A 17787-nucleotide genomic window follows, 5' to 3' on the forward strand; every position below is an offset into this window, starting at 1 on the left:
GACCATACCCTTCTGGTTTTCGTACCTTTCTTTTCTTTTTTTTTTTTTTTTTTTTTTTTCCCCTTTTTCCCTCCTAACGTAACGAATCTCATATCAATACCCATGTCTCTCTGAAGGCATGTATGGTCTTCTCTTTTACCTGTTTTTTTTTTGTGTGGCTTCTGGGCGTACAGCTATCGCGCTGTTTGTTGCGGATGCAGGCAGAGCAACGTCTGGAACTTAATTCTTCGGCGATGATATGATACACGTGGTAGACGGGATTGAATGGAATAAAGTTTTTCTCTCTCTCTTTTCTTCTTTCTTTTGCTCCCTTGCCTCTTCCCTGGAATTCAATTTGGCACTTATCGTATCGCTTCATCAGTGTTGTGGGCATGGGCAGACTGTGATCCAGTGGTGCAGGTTTCTGCTTTCGGGCTGGTGGAGGGGTCTGGTGTCTGGAGTATATGTACATGGGCTCTTACGGGTGGTTTGTCTACCATATCATACTCTATCCTTTTCGAGTAATACATAAACACGGTTAATGTCAATGTTGATGATACCCCAACTGTTCATACCTATACAAGGGTATGTTGAATGATTAACGTAGATATACAATTGAAGAGAACACAAACAGGCTTCGCTCTATGTAAGTAAGCCTGGCAGGATATGCGCATAGCCAAATATTGATATACAGTACATATAATACAGTCGGAAGGTTTGAACATTATAACCTACAGCACCTTCCCCAACTCCAACTCCTGCCCCAACCTCTTCCTCTCCTTCTTCTTCTCCCTGGCCTCACGGTACAGCAACCCGCCAACTTCCCGATTCACCTCCGCCCACGGGACCCGGAACGCGCGGAACTGGCGGATACACCAGTCCACGACGGGGGCGGCGGGGTTCGCGTCGCGCGGGCCGTCGAACGCGTTGAATTCGGCGACGGCCTGCTGCGCGATGATGCGTACGGTGTTGGGGTTGGGGAGGATGGCCTTCTTCTGGACCTGGGCGAAGTATTTCGGGTCGAAGTGCGGGTCGCCTTTGCGGGGGTCGCGCTCGCGCTGCAGGTAGAGGCGCGTGATGCCACCTTCCTGGAGCCGGGCGAAGGTCGGGGAGCGGACGTCGAGGCACCAGCGGTCCCAGAGGCGTTGGCCGGCGGCGCTGCCGTGGGTATCCATGATGGCGGAGAGCAGCGGGTGGAAGGCCGTGGCGGGGATGTAGGGGTGGGTGGTGCGCGGGGTGGGTTCGTAGCGGAGCTTCGCGGCGTGGGCGATATCGCGGAGGGGGCCCGGGATGGTCAGGAAGATGCGGTGCATGCTGGCGCTGAGGCGGTCCTGGAAGCTGACCCTGGTGCGGTCATGGCGTTCGTTGAATTCGCCGTTGAGGAGGCGGAGGAGGATGTCCGTAGCGCGGGTTAGATCGCGCTGCTTGTCGGCCAGAGCCTCGGGGGTGTTGCTGCTGTCTTTGGAGGACTTCTGGAACTCGTGATCCATTCGGACGATGGCCGCGGCCAGCGCGGTGACGTTGCTGTAGCCCCAGCTTTTCAGGCGGTAGTCACGTATGTAATTCAACATCATGACCGCGGCATCCCATTGGCCCATGGCAAACCGGAAGTTCAACAATGCTCGCATGGTGTTTAGCGAGAGGGGCTGCGAGAGGGACTGCACCACCGAGTTACAAAGGGCCTCATTTTTGGTTGCCGTTGCAAAACGGATGATTGATGGCGCAAGCGCCTGGTTACCGTATGCACTTGGAGGAATAGGAGGACCATCGATGTCGTTGGAAAAGAACAGCCAGTCGCCGAATGCAAAGGCGCGCGACGCCGTGACCAGATCCAGCAACTCAGCCACAGTGACGATCGACAGCTGCGGTATGGACGACTCAAAAGGCTTGAAGGACTCGAGGTCGCCGAGGTCAAATAATGGAAGACCAGAAGGATCCAACTCGCCAACACGTTGAGAAAACTCCTGAATGCGCTGCATCTTGCTCGCATCCACCACTCCCTGAAGCCAAGAGAAGGCATCCAGGGCATCTGTACAGAGACGTTGCGAGGCAAAAAATCTGATATTGTATTCCATAAGACCAGCGAATGCCGAAGTCGCATCGTACAGTCGCGCCGGTGTCAGCGACTGCAAGTTCTCCTCCATAGGCGATGCGTTGTTTTCCCATGGTGGTACCACATGGGGAATGACTTTGAGAAGACCTTCAAAAGCTCGAGGGTCGGCTTCAGGATTGAAGCCTCCCGACTCAATGGCTCGAGTCACAAACCAATTTGATGCTTTCGCCGTCGGTAAGAATTTCGCATCGGCAGCTGGTGAAGCGATGGCGAACTTGAGGTCTGATACGTGGCGGAGAAGCGCGCTCGGGGATAGACCACGCCAGCCTAGCCCCAAATAGACGAGATTTGGAAGGCAATGAACCAACGCTGTGACAACTTCCACGCTGATCGTTCGTTTACCTAACCCGTGAAAGGGGGGAAGGCCGGTGCGCTTCCAGGACGACGGTTGCCGGTCAACATCGCCGGGGCGACGCCAGAACTCCTCCCTATCAATATTAGTCTTCCACACTGTCTGGGAAGATTCGAGCAGAGGCCTCCAGCTCTGGAATTGCCATGCTTGATCATCACGCCGTGATTTCATTCGTTCCACGAGCCACACGCCTTCCTGAGTATGTCCATGCTCCACACAAGACCAAAGGATCAGTTCTAACCAAATTTCAGGACCAAGTTCACGTATACCCAGGTTGAAAGGCAAGAACGGAGAGTCTTCCCCTGCAGCAGCGGCCTTTGCCGCAACTTCTGCCTCATGAGCCAACCAAGCTGCATCCGTCAAAACACTCATGATGTGAGTTGACAGGATATGCATCCCAGGAGGGCGAAAGTTCACCTGATGACTACCAGGATTTGTATATTTGTATACCCGTTCAGAGACTGCACCGGAATGGTGCAGTCGAGCAAGAACTCGAAAAACGTAAGACATTGCCAGCTTAGACTCATTTGGCGACGCATCAGCAGCGTCGAGCACGATTGAGCCTAAGCTTTGCCAGATCTCCGCCATGAAGCGCTTAGCATGTTCGTCCGCGAAAGGCCGCTCCGTCCTGGCCTTGAAGGTAGTGAGCCCAGGGATCGCTGGCGACTCGGTGGTAACATGTACAAGCTCCGTGGCTCTGTCTGCATCCGGGCCGGTAAGATCATCAAACGAGACGCCAGATCCCGAACCCCAGTCATGACTTGACAGAGGCTTGCGGGGCGTGGAGAACTCGCCCAGTGCGTCGGCAGCGTCCAGTAACTGCGTCAACAAAGCATTCACGGCAGGCCAGTTATTCAGCCGGAATCCCAGATATGCCAGGAGATCCAAGTCTCCCTCAGTCCTGGCGTAGAAAAGTAGGTTGGCTAGCTCGATGGTCTGCGCAAGCGATTCTCGGGTTGCCGTGTCAAATTCGGCATCAGTCACGGCGTTCTCCTCGGGAGATGTCCGAAGGGAGGGTGGAAGGTACTGTTCCAACAACGGAATCCAGGCATTCGGATCCCTCTGTCTCGACTTTGGTCCGGACACTGGACATCTTTTTTTCTCAAATTGAACGTATTCCCGCAGTAGCTGGACGTTGACGGGCGGCGCAGACCCTGTGGAGAATGGGCGACTCCATTGTCGCCTTCCGGGGTAAGTTCTGCAGCTCGAGGGACTCAATCGAATGGAAGTGGCAGGCAACCGAGGATATAGAACCGGCGTTGAATGCAGCGAGGAGAACCTTCGGCCCAGACACGGCAGACGAGCTGGACCCAGGCACTTTTTCATGACACGACGGGGGAGGATTTGGCGGACGAGGCCTGCGGAAGAGGGATCCAAAACTCGATGTGACCGATTGTCTTACTTCTGTAGTGCATATCTAGTCGTTCAACTGATTCCACATTTCCGGATCTCGCCTTGGCCTGGATATGTCCGTAAGATAAAGGGATATTTGAGAGCTGGATGAGCTTTGTTGATTGCTAGGAGGGATTTGCCTGTCGCCGCAACGAAAATGTATCGCCGAGGGTGCTTTAGTCATCGGCCTCTAGCCAATCACAGCACCTATGTTTCTATTGGCAAAGGAAGCTCTATAACTGTAGGTATTACTGTAGGTTGTTAATTCCACCTTCCTTTCCATCTTGTTGGATCTAATATCATTGTTCTTCCTATATTTGTTCAGACTATCTGTTTCATATTGCTAACATACATAGAAACCCACTGAATATTGCATGAACTAAGAACGAAGGACCAATCCAACAGTTGGGCCACAATCAAAAAGAAAGGCTAACACTACAGATACCAGATGAAACAAAACATTGAGACGGTGCAACTTTGTGTATCCTCAGGCACGCCACTTGCGACTGAAATAGCGGGGATAAACCAGTTCACAAGCCTCATCTGGAGGGATTTCGGGGCCATAGCGCCATGCTGGGGCAGCACCGTGAGGTCCTAGGTAGGGAGGCCGTCTTGGTATGCAACTTGCGCTCGGCGCAGGAACTGAACTAGACGGTGACCTTGTGAAGCTACCTGTAGGACCACAAGCCCCAGACGGCCAGGGTACTACCGTGGGAGCCGTAGAGGGCGTGGATGATGGTGTGGTAGACGAGGGCTCGTCTGAAGGCTGAACGGGAGGCTCGGTGGGCTCTGGATATGCTGCCGGCTTGGTAAAAGAGGGTCCATTTGACGGCCAAATGGGGGGAGAAGAAGAAGCAGTATTCGAAGGGTCTGGATGTTCAGATGGCAATGGAGCCTCTGTCAAGCTCGCCGAGGGAACATCTGTTGACGGGAAAGGACAGGCTGCTCCCGACGACGGGACTGAAAAGGAAGATGGTGCTCCTGTGGGAGTCGTGGAAGGAATGCCTGACGGTGTGACTGTGACAGTACACGGCGTTTCGGAAGGCTGACCAGAGTACAAGCAAGGGGTCCCCGAAGGCTGACACGGGAGGGAAGAGGGTGTTCCCGAAGGCTGGTGAGATATGCTGTTAGTTGCGGACGAGTCTTCATGGCTGCTTCGCTCTTGAACTCACCATGCAAGTAGATGGTCCATCACTGCGTTCTAGTACACGAGCCAGGGCTGGGTTCACACAGAGAGTCGCGACGGCTCCCAACACAACAAATGCCTTCATGATAGATGGAAAAAGTGGAATTCTTGTTATAAGTTACTCAATGTAATTGCTTCGAGTCCACCGTGTAATTGTAGACGATGCTGGTCAAACATTAGGAGGGAATCATCTGGAGGTTGCAAGTAGTATATATACTCCACGGGCCGCGAGATACGCCTTCTCATTCTCAATACTAGGCTTTGAAAGCGATGGCACCTCTCGATCGCCGTTTCGTATCCTGCTTGCGAATTTGGATGAGCATGAGTGTTGGGGCCGAGAGGGCCAAAAAGAGACCAACAACCAGGCCGATGATCTAGTCCATGTATCTGCCTGCAAAAACGGAGGCACAGGCAGATCCCGAAGAGGATAATAGATACAAGACAATAGTATTCATGCTGAGATATCCGCGGATCATCGATTTCGAGTGGCTTAGATGGACGTCGTAACGTGTATCACCTCAAGTGAGCACTGCCTCTGGCCCCCAACGCTTCAACGGACAATGCCAATCACTATTCAGGGTAAATGCTACCTATATCCTTATGAGACGACCATCGGTATTCGAGCCCAAGGAAAGGAACAAAGTCGTAAAATTTGATCGCGTACAGTGGTGATGACCTCCAAGCCCGATTTGATAACTGTTAGTTCCGCTCACCAGGCGATCTACACGAGATGAAGATAGCATGCGCGAGATTTTCATCATCGTCTTCGGACATAATCGATTAGCTTGAACGTGTATCCTGGTTCAAAGGCTTCAAATAGATACGAATTTGTCGTGGGATTGCGTAGTCCCTTCTTCGTCGATCACACTCTCCGAGTGGTTTACGAACCAACAAAACATGAAGTTGGGAAAATAGAAGACGACAAATGGTTACAGACCAGTTTGCTTATCAGTTATTCAAGACACAATTTCGAGAGATAAATCTGAGTGGAACGAAGTGTATGCTGATACAGAGTGGTATCAAAATGCGTATATTCATTCCCGCCTGATAAAGCTTCCAACGGGGAGAACAATTGCGTAGAAGAGGTATCAATGGTAAGATAACAACCAACAGCATCCGAATGATTCACATATAGAGCATCAGAAAAAGAAACCCCAATATCAGCCTATCCACCAACGCCACAACCACCAAATAGGAAGAAGAAAAAGAGAAAAGGACACGACACCGACGTATGGCACTCTGAAACTGGCCGTACCTCTCTAGCCCTCTCAGAATCACAGTCGAGCAGTGGCCCAAATCGAGGATACGTGGGGACTTTGTAGAGGACATTCGTCAATCATGATCGTTTGCCATCCGGCTGGAAGATTACACGCGTTCAGTTTTCCTCAAAATGCGCAGTGACGTCCTCCGTGATGGGCAGATCACCTCCCAGCTCCTGCTCGACCTCGTCGACAACAAAACTTTCATAGTCCTCAAGGCCCTTCTGAACGTGCACCTTGAATCGAATCACGTCATTCAACATGCTTTCAACATTGGTGTGAAGCTCTTCTCGTAGAGCATTTGCCCGAAGGGTAAGTTGTTCGTACTCGATATTCGTGTTCATTTCGCGCTGCTCCATCAACTGCACACTCTCACTCAACGTTGCCCGCATCTTGGCCAATTCCTTCTCCATCTTCTCAATTTGCGCGTCTGAAGCGAGCTTCTGGGTGGTGGTGATCTCTTTCAGGCGTTCGAACTCTTCTTCAGCTGCTCGCCGCTTATGCTCCAAGGCTTCAACCTCACTTCGTTTCTCATCCATTGCCTCCTTGATATTATCTAGGAGGTTGCGCCGCTCCAGATCATCATCAATCGCACGCTTCCGTCGCTCATTGATTTCTTTTCGGAGAGACTGCAAGCTACTGCGTACCATGCCTCGAAGATCCAGACTAAGCAAATGTGCTGGATGATAGCCTGTGAACGGCTCAGCCAGAAGTCGGTCACCTTCAGAAGAGATTCTGTTTGGCAAGCCACCAATCTGCGAGGCCGAAAAGTTATTCTCGTTGATGTTCAGGCTTAGCTCATAATCCTGGCCCTTGGCGTTAACGGCAGAAGAAGGTATGAGACTTGTCTGGTAGCCAAGTGTGTTGTAAAGTTTGACGATCTCCTCCAAGTCCTCGAGCTTTCTACTAGCTTCTGCTTCTTTATCCATGACCCTTGCATGCGTCTCTTCCAAGCGGCCTGTCGTATCCTCAAGGTTTTTCTGAAGTCGATCCCGCTCCGTATTCATGCGATCGATATCCTGAATAGTAAGTCCTTGTTGATCGACGCTGGCCTGGAGGCCAGCTCGCTCCTCTTCGGCTGCTTGAAGATCGATTTCGACTTTCTTGATCTCATCCTCCAAGAATTTGATGCGGTTCTCGTATTTCTCAATCTTTCCTTGGACGTTCTGGTTGTAGTCCTCGAATTTGCGTTTGTCATCCTCCAAAATCCTAAAATGCTTGTCCAATTTGGCCATGTCGGGGGCATTCTTTTCCAACTCTTCAATTTGATCGCGAAGCGCTCGGTTCTCTGCTTCCAAGACCTCCATTTCCTGCACATGTTTTTCATTTCCCTTTTCGAAATCTCGGGCCATTGATTCAATATGGGGGACAAGGCGCTGTTCGGCCGACTCATCGTCCTCGTCTTCACCACCTGCCAGCCAATCGTGGTATGCCCCAGTCAGAAATCGAAAAATGATTCGATCCCCTGACACATCCACACCCATTTCCGCACAGGCTTCATCGTACTCTCCAAGCTGAAAACGATCCATCATCTGAGCCAGCTGCATCAGCCAATGCAGCATACCTAAGAACGTAGGCCAATTCTGCCCTCCCACAGCAGCGATCTGGGATTTGGTGATTCCCTTCTCGAACGGGTACCGTAATTGCTTCAGAATCGGGGGGACCTCCGCATCCATAGCCTTCTGAAAGCGATATCCCGGGTCGATGCGGTGATACAAGAATTGGAAAATGTAGTTGAAATCCTTCTGAGTCGGCGACCGGAGGGTGTTCTGACTCAAAGAGTGTTTCATCTCGAGCTCAAAGTTGTTATGCGTTAAGTATTCGAGGAGCTCCTGTCCAATCCTTGCTTGAAACGACCTATCTCGGAGGGGACGGGGATCCCGAGGGACACCAGCGGCATTCGGTACTTGTGTGAAAAAGGACTGATGACCCATAGGGCCTCCCATGGACGGCCGTGAGAAGACACTGCTTCTCCTCTGTAGACTTTGCGATGCCGAGTTGGCAGAAAGGGACCCAGGAGCATAACTCGGACGACCGACGCTGGCGCCATGAAAGATGTTACTTGATACAGACCTCCTCACCGACGAAAGCCCAGCATCAGCACCGAAAGCTCCACCGGACGAGGAGCGCTGGAAATTCGGTTGTTGGGGACGACTTGCGGAGTTGAGCAGTGACATAGAGCGCGTGTGCTGCGAGGTAAAGGGAGGATTCTGATATCCGATGGAGCTTGTGCGCTTCAGCGCCGATGATGGTTGAGGAAGTGCCGAATAATTCTGGACGCTCCCGAGAGTCTGTTTAAATCATCGCATTAGTACCGCAACCGTGACAGAATCGAAGCAGAAGAAAACATGGAAATGCGCAAATGACGCGGCGCTCGTACTTCTCGGGGCCGCCTGATACTGAACAATCCAGTGTCCTGCGACATGGTGCAGAGGAAGCCGCGACTGCGGCGACTAAATCGTGATTAATAGAAGATTTCCAGATGTGCCCAATGGCAGACCGATGATGATGATAAATAGAGAGGAGAGATGCCAGAAAAAAAATAGATAGCGTACGATGCGCCGCGACTGACAGGACCAGAAGCTCCCCCTCACATGAAACGATAAGAACAAGATTTGATGTGCCCAACAAACAGCGATCAAAGGATGTAAATTGTAAACAAGCACATGCCACTATGTCGCCCAATCCAGCAGGCGGTGAGTCACTCCGGAACAACACTTCTTCCCCCCAGCAACGATCACGAGACTCTGGGGAAACTCCACTGGTGACTGGACTGTATCATGGGCGGTAATTACCCGTAAGCAGCGCAAGTTCCGAGGTCCAGCAGGAGGCGTCGTGCGGTGCCGATCAAGATCTCGCTGGCTGTTCGCATTTCACCCTCCCCCCCCAATTTCTCCAACCTTTTACTCTGTTCTTTCTCATCCTTCTCCTGTGCTATCTCGATTCAAGAGCACGGAGCGGACGGACTTGATTGAGGAAGGTCCGTCAAATTAACATCATGGCTCCCCGGGAGGAGCTTGTCTCCTCTGCTGTACGTATACTGCCTACCAATGCATTGTTGTAAACCCGTCGGAGCTGACCATTGATCTTGCTAGGTTTCATGTGCGTGTGTTCGAACTGCGATGCGAAGCCATTTCAACTTAACGGGAAATATCACTAATACTCCAATAGTCCTCCAGGATCCTTCGGTGGCCTCGTCGCCAGTTGAGAAGAGAGTCCAATTCCTTCAATCCAAAAACCTGACTCAACAAGAGATCGATCTCGCTCTGTCCCGCACGGGTGAAGACCCCTCCACTGCTGCCACAGCAGTCGCCTCCTCACATAGCTATCAACCTTCTTCTCAACGAGCTGTTTACCACCCCCCTCCGCCTCCTCCGCCTCAAGGTTATGGCTACCCTCCGTATGGTCAATGGCAGGCCCCGCCAGAGTGAGCCCTTTTTCGAACCCGTATGGTATTGTTGGTCAGGGCTAACTCAGCGCTCTGTAGACCCCCCAAAAGAGACTGGCGCGATTGGTTCATCATGGCTACAGTGATGGGTGGTGTTGGGTATGGGTTGTACACAGTGACTAAGGCTGGTTTCACCGTTCTGTCTCACCTCAAGTCACAGATTCTAACCGGTCTTGCAGCGGTACATTGCCCCTTTAATCGCCCCTCCTACGCCGCCCCAACTGGAACAGGACAAGGAGCACATTGACGAACAGTTCTCCCGTGCCTTTGCTCTGATTGAGCAACTTTCTACGGATACTGCGGCGTTGAAGTCGGCTGAAGAAGCGCGCACAGAGCGGCTGGACACGGCGCTTCGGGAGGTCGAAACTCTGGTGGCCGACTTGAAGACTGCTTCTCGTCGGAGAGATGATGAAACCCGCCGCATTAGCGACGAAGTTAAGTCATTGAAGGATGCCATTCCTAAAGCGCTGGAAGGCGCCCGGGAAGGAAATGACACTCGGTTGAAGGAGCTTGGTACCGAACTGAAGAGCTTGAAGGTCCTGCTTGGCAACAGACTGGGCGGTAGCGGCGCATCTAGCTCTCCTGTTGTTGGTAGAACCATGAGCGCCTCAACTCTCCCCGGCGCTGGCCGAGCTGTCGAGGAGTCGACTCCAAGCACCACCCCCGCCACTCCCAGTGTCACAGCCACCCCTACCACACAAGAATCGCAGCCCTCTCTAGCCCAGCCTAGTGTCGGTCAAACGACTGGCGCCGCATCCACTAGCCCTCTTGCACAATTTGGACGGGGTGCTTCCATCCCTGCCTGGCAGATGGCTGCTGCCAATCGGTCGAAGCCCACTTCGCAGGCAACTTCTACACCTGCCGGAGACAGCTCTTCCGAAGCCGCTACGAAGCAACAGAGCGCTCCTCCTAGTTGATTAATCCCATGACAAAACCCGTGTATATGCCTACCATGTGAAACTTCCTTGTCTACTCTTATCTCTGTAGCACTCATTACCCTCTACTTCTTCGGTGTACTTATCAAGCGGGGCATTGTAACTTCTTTTTGTTCCGCCTCAGGCTCATCTGTGCGTAAATAGCGTTTATCGATGTGCATACAGACTTTAGGGTATGCAAAAATGCATTAAAGTAGATCAGTTCATCGTTCCGATAGCCAGCTGTCACATGTAGATTATCTAGACTTCTCCGCACGCAATCATAATGGTGGAGATTTGGGATATCTTGAGTCTTGACTGATTAGCTCGCAGGTAATCAGGTAATCCATCGATAAAATAGGGAAGAAACGGCTATTCCAGTGATTCAGACCATCGAATCACGAATATCTGGTGACAGTACTTGACGCTCGACTCTTCCTCGGCATACTTCATAGGTAGTAGCATTCAGGACCCTCTGTGATATCGGTCCAATCTCCAGAAAAGCTTGGCATGTGACCGATAGCTTCTCGCCGTTTCTCTTCCACTATCTACTACGCTTTGTCCGAACATCGATCAAGACATTCTTCACCACACCAAGCAATTTTTTATTTATTTGACGATCGGCTCCAAGGAAATATTACAGAAGGCCAAGCAATGTCTACTCGCGATCATCATCCTAGGGACAGATCCCACCGCGATCGCGATTCGCGCTCGCGCTCGCGCTCCCCAGACCGAAGTGACAGACACAAAAGACATCATCATCACCACCATCGCCGCCATCACAGCCACCGTCACCGCGATCATAGTCATGAACGCAGCCGACGCGATCGGCATGCGGAACCTTCAGTCCCGGCGCCTATTGTGCTTCCCTTTCAAGCACGAGAGCTCTCCAAGCGGGACTTGGCCGTGTTCGAGCCCATGTTCGCTATGTACCTCGATATCCAGAAAGGATTGATCTTGGAGGATTTGAGTGAGGATGAGGTAAAAGGCAGGTGGAAGAGCTTCATTCGCAAATGGTAAGGATCCTCTTGGGTCTTGGGACTACTCTTTCTCTTTGAATGCATGCCTTGACTGGTCTTCCTGATGCCAAGAATTGTAGAATCCTGAGGCAAGAGTAAGCGGCTGACATTACAGGAACCGTGGAGAACTCGCCGAAGGGTGGTATGACCCAAGCACGTTTGAAAAAGCCCGTCATAGTGCCCTAGAACAGCCACCAGCTACCACCTCTGGACGTCGTCATTCGCCAGATTATAGACACGATGACCGAGAGAAAGAGGCTGAACCCAGAGAAGATGAACCGCAGAATGCCTCTGAAGATGAAGAAGACTATGGCCCCGGTTTACCGCGTTATACGATGGCAAAGAACGGTCCATCGGCTGGACCGACAATTCCGACGATACAGGATTTGGAGCTGCGGCAAGGTGCGCATATCGTTTACCGTTTATCTTGCTTGCCAATGCTAACGCATTACTTGTGCAGAATCTACTATGGAAGATGCGATCGCGGCCCGCGAAGATGCCAGAAAGCAGCACTACGCAGAGATTCGCTCCCACAGGTCTGAACTGCGGCAAGTAGAAGATGAGGTTGCTCCTCGCGCAGAGCCAGGAACACATGAGAGGCGCATGGAGAAGCGCCAAGAGGCAGCAGCAGAAAATCGAGCCTTTGCCGAATCGCGACGAGGTGGTTCGCCTATTGAAGGTGCTCCGGACGACGAACTGATGGGCTCCGCCGAGAACGACCTAGACGCGATCAAGAAGGCCCAGGCCAGAGAACAACGAAAGAAAAATGAGCGCGAAATCAGAAGGGAAGAAATACTGCGGGCCCGAGCAGCGGAGCGGGAGGAACGATTACAACAATACAGAAAGAAGGAAGAGGAAACCATTGGATGGCTCAAAACACTGGCCAAACAACGATTTGGCTGAGGTGGTGATAGGCACTCTCGTTCAAGCTTCTGCTTCCTGTATCCCAAGCGCTCTACCTAGTCATATACGTATGCATGTATCCATGTCTCCCTGCTCTCGCACAAACTGTCATCGGAAGATTCAAGGATCTCGATACTTTCCATTTTGGGAAAGTCTGACTCGTCTGCTGTGATGACCGCGAAAAGAGAAGGCGCTCATGCGTCCCTTAGTAGATATACCCTCGTGTCTTCCTCTCTTCCCCATCGTCTCGTCTCTTTCTTCTCCTCCCTGCATCACCACTCGTCTCTCTTCTACACCCCGAGTTCTATTCAACGTATACCAATAGTATCAAACTGTCAGACCCTACTCGCTCTGTTTGCCTTCACAATGGTTGGAATGTTTGTTTCAAACGTGTATCATTTCGAGAGTCACGACTTTCATGTAGCTGAGATCTTCCTCTGCTTTGTACCGTTTCTGTCTGGGGTTTCATACTTCTTGTCTGTCAAGACCATGGACTACTATACCTCACCCCGCAGGGCCCATCAAGATGAAGTGGGAAAAAGGCCATTCCTTCACAGGATTGCTCTGTTGTCTGTAGTGCTTCTTCTTGTCACATATGTAAGTCTGCTTTTCAAGCAAAGTCCATTTTTCTCCTAGCCTTGAGATGCTAATCTTCCAGATCTTGGAGCCGATTGTCCTGCTGTTTTCCTCTACCCAACAAGCTGTGAGACTGGCAGAAGATATTGTAAGAAGCTCCGGCATCGCCCTCTATGTTCAGCTTCCAGCTGTCACTCAGCCGGTCTAATGCAGGATCTCTTCGTTAGATTTATCCGCTGGGCTCGGTAATCTTCTGGAGTGCCGTGACCCTAGATTTCTCCAAGCGAACGCATATCCCAAGCATCCCCCTTCTGTGTTGTTCTAGTATATATATGATCACGGAGGCATTCTTGCTCGCGACCTCTGCGCAGCTTGAGCAACTGGAAAAGTCATCGGCCATCATGGCTATTCGTGTGTTTCGTCTGGTCCTCACGGGACTTCTTTCTAGTATTGCTGGAGCTACTTATATGGTGCCTTATCGAACGTTGGGCATTGAGGAGGAATCTGCATCTCTACTTCCAGATGGAACTGCCGGTATTGACCCGGTTCAGAAGCGTTATAGTCGGGACTTGAATTATGGCGCAATCATACAACGAGCAGGTAACTCGCAGAATGATGTCTGGTCACACCAAGTGAGAACAAGGCCACCAATAACACGAATTTCAAGCAGGCGCTTGCAACCGCTTTCAGCTTTGCAAGGCATCGAAGAGGAGGTTCAAGTTGACGATGATTATATTGCTGAGGACACCCGTCCGCAAGGCTCCGCGGATGATGCACCAGTTTTGCGGGTTGCTAAGCTGCGTCGCAAGAAAAAAGAGCCTGTCTCGAAGGATCGACAGAGGAAGAAGAATCCGCAAATATCTGAGGACCCTTCGAAAGCCGACTTGGGTGACGACATGTCATTCCGGAAAACCGTGTGGAGGCCAGATGCTCCAGAGTTCGTTCCAACTGCACACCGACGACAACTGGTGCGACAGGTCAACGAGGGCAGAGATGATGAACTGAATAGTCCACGTGCCATTGGTAAGGAGCATATACTAGCATCCAGTCGTGATCAAGACATTATCCCATCGCGAGATACGGACGCTCCTACTGCAATGAAAGAGGATCTCAAATTGTCTATCACCAATGAAAACCGAGGACCAAACCCTAACACATCCAAGACTGACTCGGGTCGTGCTATCGAACGTGATCACAATAACTCCGCGTCTGTGCTGAAGCAGGCACTTAACGGAATCGTTTATGCATACCCCAAAAAGGTTCGAAAGAGAGGAAAGGGGTCGAGAAGAGAAACCAATCTTCGTCGAAAGCGCACAGAAAGCGAGCCAGCGGGCATTGGATTGAACTCCCATCTGAATTCATTGTAATACTAAAATTACCAGTCGCGAGGCTTGTCGCTGCATGTCATTTGTCTCTTATTTCAGTTAGGTCCCATTGTCAGAGCGAAGATAGAAACGTATATGTACAAGCGAAGCAGAGTAAGATGCGACCTGATTTTAAGGAAGAGATAACCAAATATCAAGAACGCCCCTTCGAAAAGTCTTCGTTTCCCTCCAGTAACTCCTTCTAGCCCCTTTTGTACTTTTATGAGGAAATATATCATGAGACGTGGTTTAGTTAATACGGTATTTTGCTGTCGACACAAACCGAGAGTTGAGGTGAAGGCACCACCGTCAATTGACTAGGTCTTCCTACCAAGCTCGATGTTCGCGACTAGCTTCAGATCCTTAGTCCCATTTACAGATGAGTCTCCCATACCGAAGAAAGGCTTGACGGCAACGTCGACGGTCTCCTCAAAAAGCCGGCCGACGACCAGATCTTTGAGTTCTTCTCCAGTCTGACCAAAGTCAGGATACGCGTTCAGTTCGAGCAGCCAAGGAGTCCCATCTTTGTCAACCAGGAAATCCACCCCAAACAGCTCAAAGGCATTTGGCAGCGTTTGGAAATGCACCATCATCCCTCTCGCGGCAGCCTCGAACACCTCCCCGGTGACCGCACAGATCTGGTTGAAGACCTTCTCCTTCCAGTTGTAGCTCAGCCCAGGCACATGGGGATCCAGCTCCCAGAACCGCCGCACACTCCCCTCGTTGGCGCTGCCGCCTTCCTGGAAACAGGTGTTCGTCAGGTGTCTGGCGAGGTCGATCGTCTCGTCCTCGTCCTCCCACGGCGGGCAGTAGGGCTTCGCGGCGAAGAGCGCCAGCATTTCCCGGAAGACGTAGACCTTCAGCGAGCCGACGGCCAGGACGTACGTCCGGATGTGGAACTTGCGGTTCGACGACGAGGGGAGCAGGAGTGGGGGGTCGATGTATGGCTGGGCAATGAAGTGGCGGAGCTGGGAGGTCACGACCCCGTGGTCATCGCTATCGTCATCTTCGTCGTCGTTGTGTTCGTGTTTGTTTGCGTTTGCGTTTGCGTCGGGCCGCTCGGACCCGCTCTCGTCGTCGGAGTCGTCGACTTCCCATTCTTCGAAGATCTCGCGCAGCTGGTCCTCGCTGTTGAAGAGGCGGATGCCCTGGCCGCGATCGCTCATGCCTGCTTTGAGGATCCACCATTCCTTGTCTGCGGCGGGTTTGGTTTCGTTCTGCGCGAGGCTGTCGCGGAGCTCGTAGGCTTCGAGCAAAGCTTCGTCGAGGAACTCGGCGTAGTCGAGCTCGAAGTCGAAGGCGAATTTGACGTGGTGGCGGAGGATGCTCTCTGGGTGTTTGGCGATCCAGTTTGTGACGGTGTTGGAGAGGTAGTGTTTGCGGATCAGGGCTTTGCGGATGATATAGGCGTTGACGAGGGACGAGGTCGATTTCATCATGGCGTGCTCGAAGTCCAGCCGTTCGTACTCGCGGTATTGGAAGACGGGGGTCGATGAGGAGGGGAGCTCGTCGAGGGTGGAGATGAGCTGGTATCGGTCTTCTCCGAGACGGCGCTGCAGTGCTTGTTGCATTAATTTCTGGACGTATGGATCGTCGCTGTCCACGATGGAATAGAAGGCAGGTTCATCATTATCTGATCTACAGAGTCTAAATGATTAGAAATACCGTCTTCTAGAATACGACCAGCGACCATCAAGCAAGCAAGTAAACAGACAACGCAAAGAAGCAGAAAGACCGCCAAGGGAGAGAGCAAAGGTCGTGATATATATGCATCATCAAGGTCGTCTATAGGCCCTCGCGAAACGCTCATGATCTGTGGTCGTGTTTAGACCCAGATCCGCCCATTGAAAGGTCTCACTTACAGCTTGATCTCGCCCTGGATGGCAGCTGATTGCATGAAATTGGCCTTGAGAGGTGTAACACTACATTCATGGTCAGCCACCAGAACAACAGAAGGCACAGGTCGAAGGAAAGGAGGGCAAACCTTGTCATTCCCTCTCGCACAGCCCGGCCATCATTACCCGGTCCGCTGGCCTCGACGCTCTTCCACACATCCGTGAAATCAGGATTCCACTGGAAGTGCTTATGTTGAAACCGGAGCCTTCTCCGCGGCCCCTTCCCGGAGGCCGGAGTGGGCTTCTCACCCAAGAGCTCGCCCTGCTCACGCAGCCTCAGTTCCTGCAGCTGGGGAGTCTCATCCGGTAGCGCCGCATCGACGGCCTGGAAGCAGCTCCCCGTCCACCGGTTATCAAGCATATCGGTGTAAAGGACCTTGGACTTGCTCATGCCGGGTTCAAGGGGCACATTGACATTATAGAGATCCACGCCCTCCGCCCAGTTCTCGCAGAGGTACTCGATCAACTTGACCGAATGCTTCGAGGCCTCGGCGATCACCACGGGGTCGTGGTCGCTCGAGCTAAAGGCGTAGGAGAGGGCAATCGCGCGTTTCCCGTAGAGCGCGGCCTCCATGGCGCCACCGATGGTCCCACTCGACAGAGCGAACAGGGCAGTTGTATTCCGGCCGTAGTTTGGGCCCGAGACGACCACGTCAATGGGGCCGCGTTCCTGGAAGTAGTGGAAAAGACCAATCTGGACACAGCTGGCTGGCGTCGAGTCGATGAGGAGCCACTCATCGCCGTCCTCGTTGTCATCGCACCGGGGATACTCATGGATGGTGCCATCGTCTTCATGGAGCGTACCGGGGCGGAAGTAGGTTGGCCTCACGGAGGCACCGATCAAATGTGCTTTGCCGATCCATGATCGCTGCTGGTGAGGGAGGACGACCGAGACAACATGTCCGGCGGACTGAAGATTATCGACGAGGGAATGGATGTAGGGCGAAGACTGGTTCGATGGAGGGCCGTCGTCGTTGACGACCTAGACGTGAGGGATTGTCGTTAGCAGGTGACTTTCTTGGGTCATAGTACCAAAGCTTTTACTCACTAAGATATGCATGGCGCCTGAATGTTGAGGAAGAAGAGCGTGGACGAGGGAGAAGTTGTACTTGTCTGAGCCATGGAGGGGCAGTTTTACTAACAGTTGAGGTGGGCCTTTTTACTCCGCATTTTCGGCTTGACTCTCGTTCTTGAACTCGGCCTGATGATGGTGACAATGGGCCTGTTTCCTCAACGCCATTGACATTTGAGATGGCGTGCTCTTCGGGCATTGAGCTACTGCTGTCCTGAGATTTCCTTTGTCGTTTCCTATCCCTTGTGATTTTGGATTGAGCCAAGAAATGCAATGTCCGTTCTAGTGACATATATGTATGTGTATGTGTAGTAG

The 17787-nt window shown here is 52.0% G+C and overlaps 6 protein-coding genes across 6 annotated transcripts, besides 2 other annotated features; 3 read left to right on the forward strand and 3 right to left on the reverse strand.

The window, feature by feature from the left end:
• The first annotated feature begins 26 nt into the window (after positions 1-26).
• Positions 27-59: a microsatellite.
• Positions 60-710: 651 nt separating this feature from the next.
• Positions 711-3770, reverse strand: ACLA_038030 (uncharacterized protein; the record flags this gene model as incomplete). The annotated part of the gene is made up of 1 exon (XM_001271018.1): positions 711-3770. The coding sequence occupies one exon, from the start codon at positions 3768-3770 to the stop codon at positions 711-713; it is 3060 nt and encodes a 1019-aa protein (XP_001271019.1).
• A 2627-nt stretch (positions 3771-6397) lies between these two features.
• ACLA_038040 (kinetochore-associated Ndc80 complex subunit NDC80) lies at positions 6398-8706 on the reverse strand (the record flags this gene model as incomplete). Its single annotated transcript, XM_001271019.1, has 2 exons — positions 6398-8572; positions 8662-8706. 2 exons carry the CDS (start codon positions 8704-8706, stop codon positions 6398-6400), a joined length of 2220 nt encoding a protein of 739 aa, XP_001271020.1.
• Positions 8707-9279: 573 nt separating this feature from the next.
• Positions 9280-10646, forward strand: pex14 (putative peroxisomal membrane anchor protein (Pex14); the record flags this gene model as incomplete). The annotated part of the gene is made up of 4 exons (XM_001271020.1): positions 9280-9312; positions 9461-9708; positions 9769-9853; positions 9909-10646. The coding sequence occupies 4 exons, from the start codon at positions 9280-9282 to the stop codon at positions 10644-10646; spliced, it is 1104 nt and encodes a 367-aa protein (XP_001271021.1).
• A 750-nt stretch (positions 10647-11396) lies between these two features.
• Positions 11397-11447: a microsatellite.
• A 123-nt stretch (positions 11448-11570) lies between these two features.
• On the forward strand, positions 11571-12565 carry ACLA_038060 (uncharacterized protein; the record flags this gene model as incomplete). Its single annotated transcript, XM_001271021.1, has 3 exons — positions 11571-11659; positions 11778-12064; positions 12123-12565. The coding sequence occupies 3 exons, from the start codon at positions 11571-11573 to the stop codon at positions 12563-12565; spliced, it is 819 nt and encodes a 272-aa protein (XP_001271022.1).
• Positions 12566-13542: 977 nt separating this feature from the next.
• On the forward strand, positions 13543-14508 carry ACLA_038070 (uncharacterized protein; the record flags this gene model as incomplete). Its single annotated transcript, XM_001271022.1, has 1 exon — positions 13543-14508. One exon carries the CDS (start codon positions 13543-13545, stop codon positions 14506-14508), a length of 966 nt encoding a protein of 321 aa, XP_001271023.1.
• Positions 14509-14822: 314 nt separating this feature from the next.
• Positions 14823-17570, reverse strand: ACLA_038080 (putative acid phosphatase; the record flags this gene model as incomplete). The annotated part of the gene is made up of 5 exons (XM_001271023.1): positions 14823-16143; positions 16368-16427; positions 16490-17382; positions 17449-17465; positions 17543-17570. The coding sequence occupies 5 exons, from the start codon at positions 17568-17570 to the stop codon at positions 14823-14825; spliced, it is 2319 nt and encodes a 772-aa protein (XP_001271024.1).
• Between the last annotated feature and the right edge of the window lie 217 nt (positions 17571-17787).

The sequence above is a fragment of the Aspergillus clavatus genome, genomic scaffold, assembly GCF_000002715.2.
Source record: "Aspergillus clavatus NRRL 1 1099423829802 genomic scaffold, whole genome shotgun sequence".
NCBI classification, from domain to species: Eukaryota; Fungi; Ascomycota; class Eurotiomycetes; order Eurotiales; family Aspergillaceae; genus Aspergillus; species Aspergillus clavatus.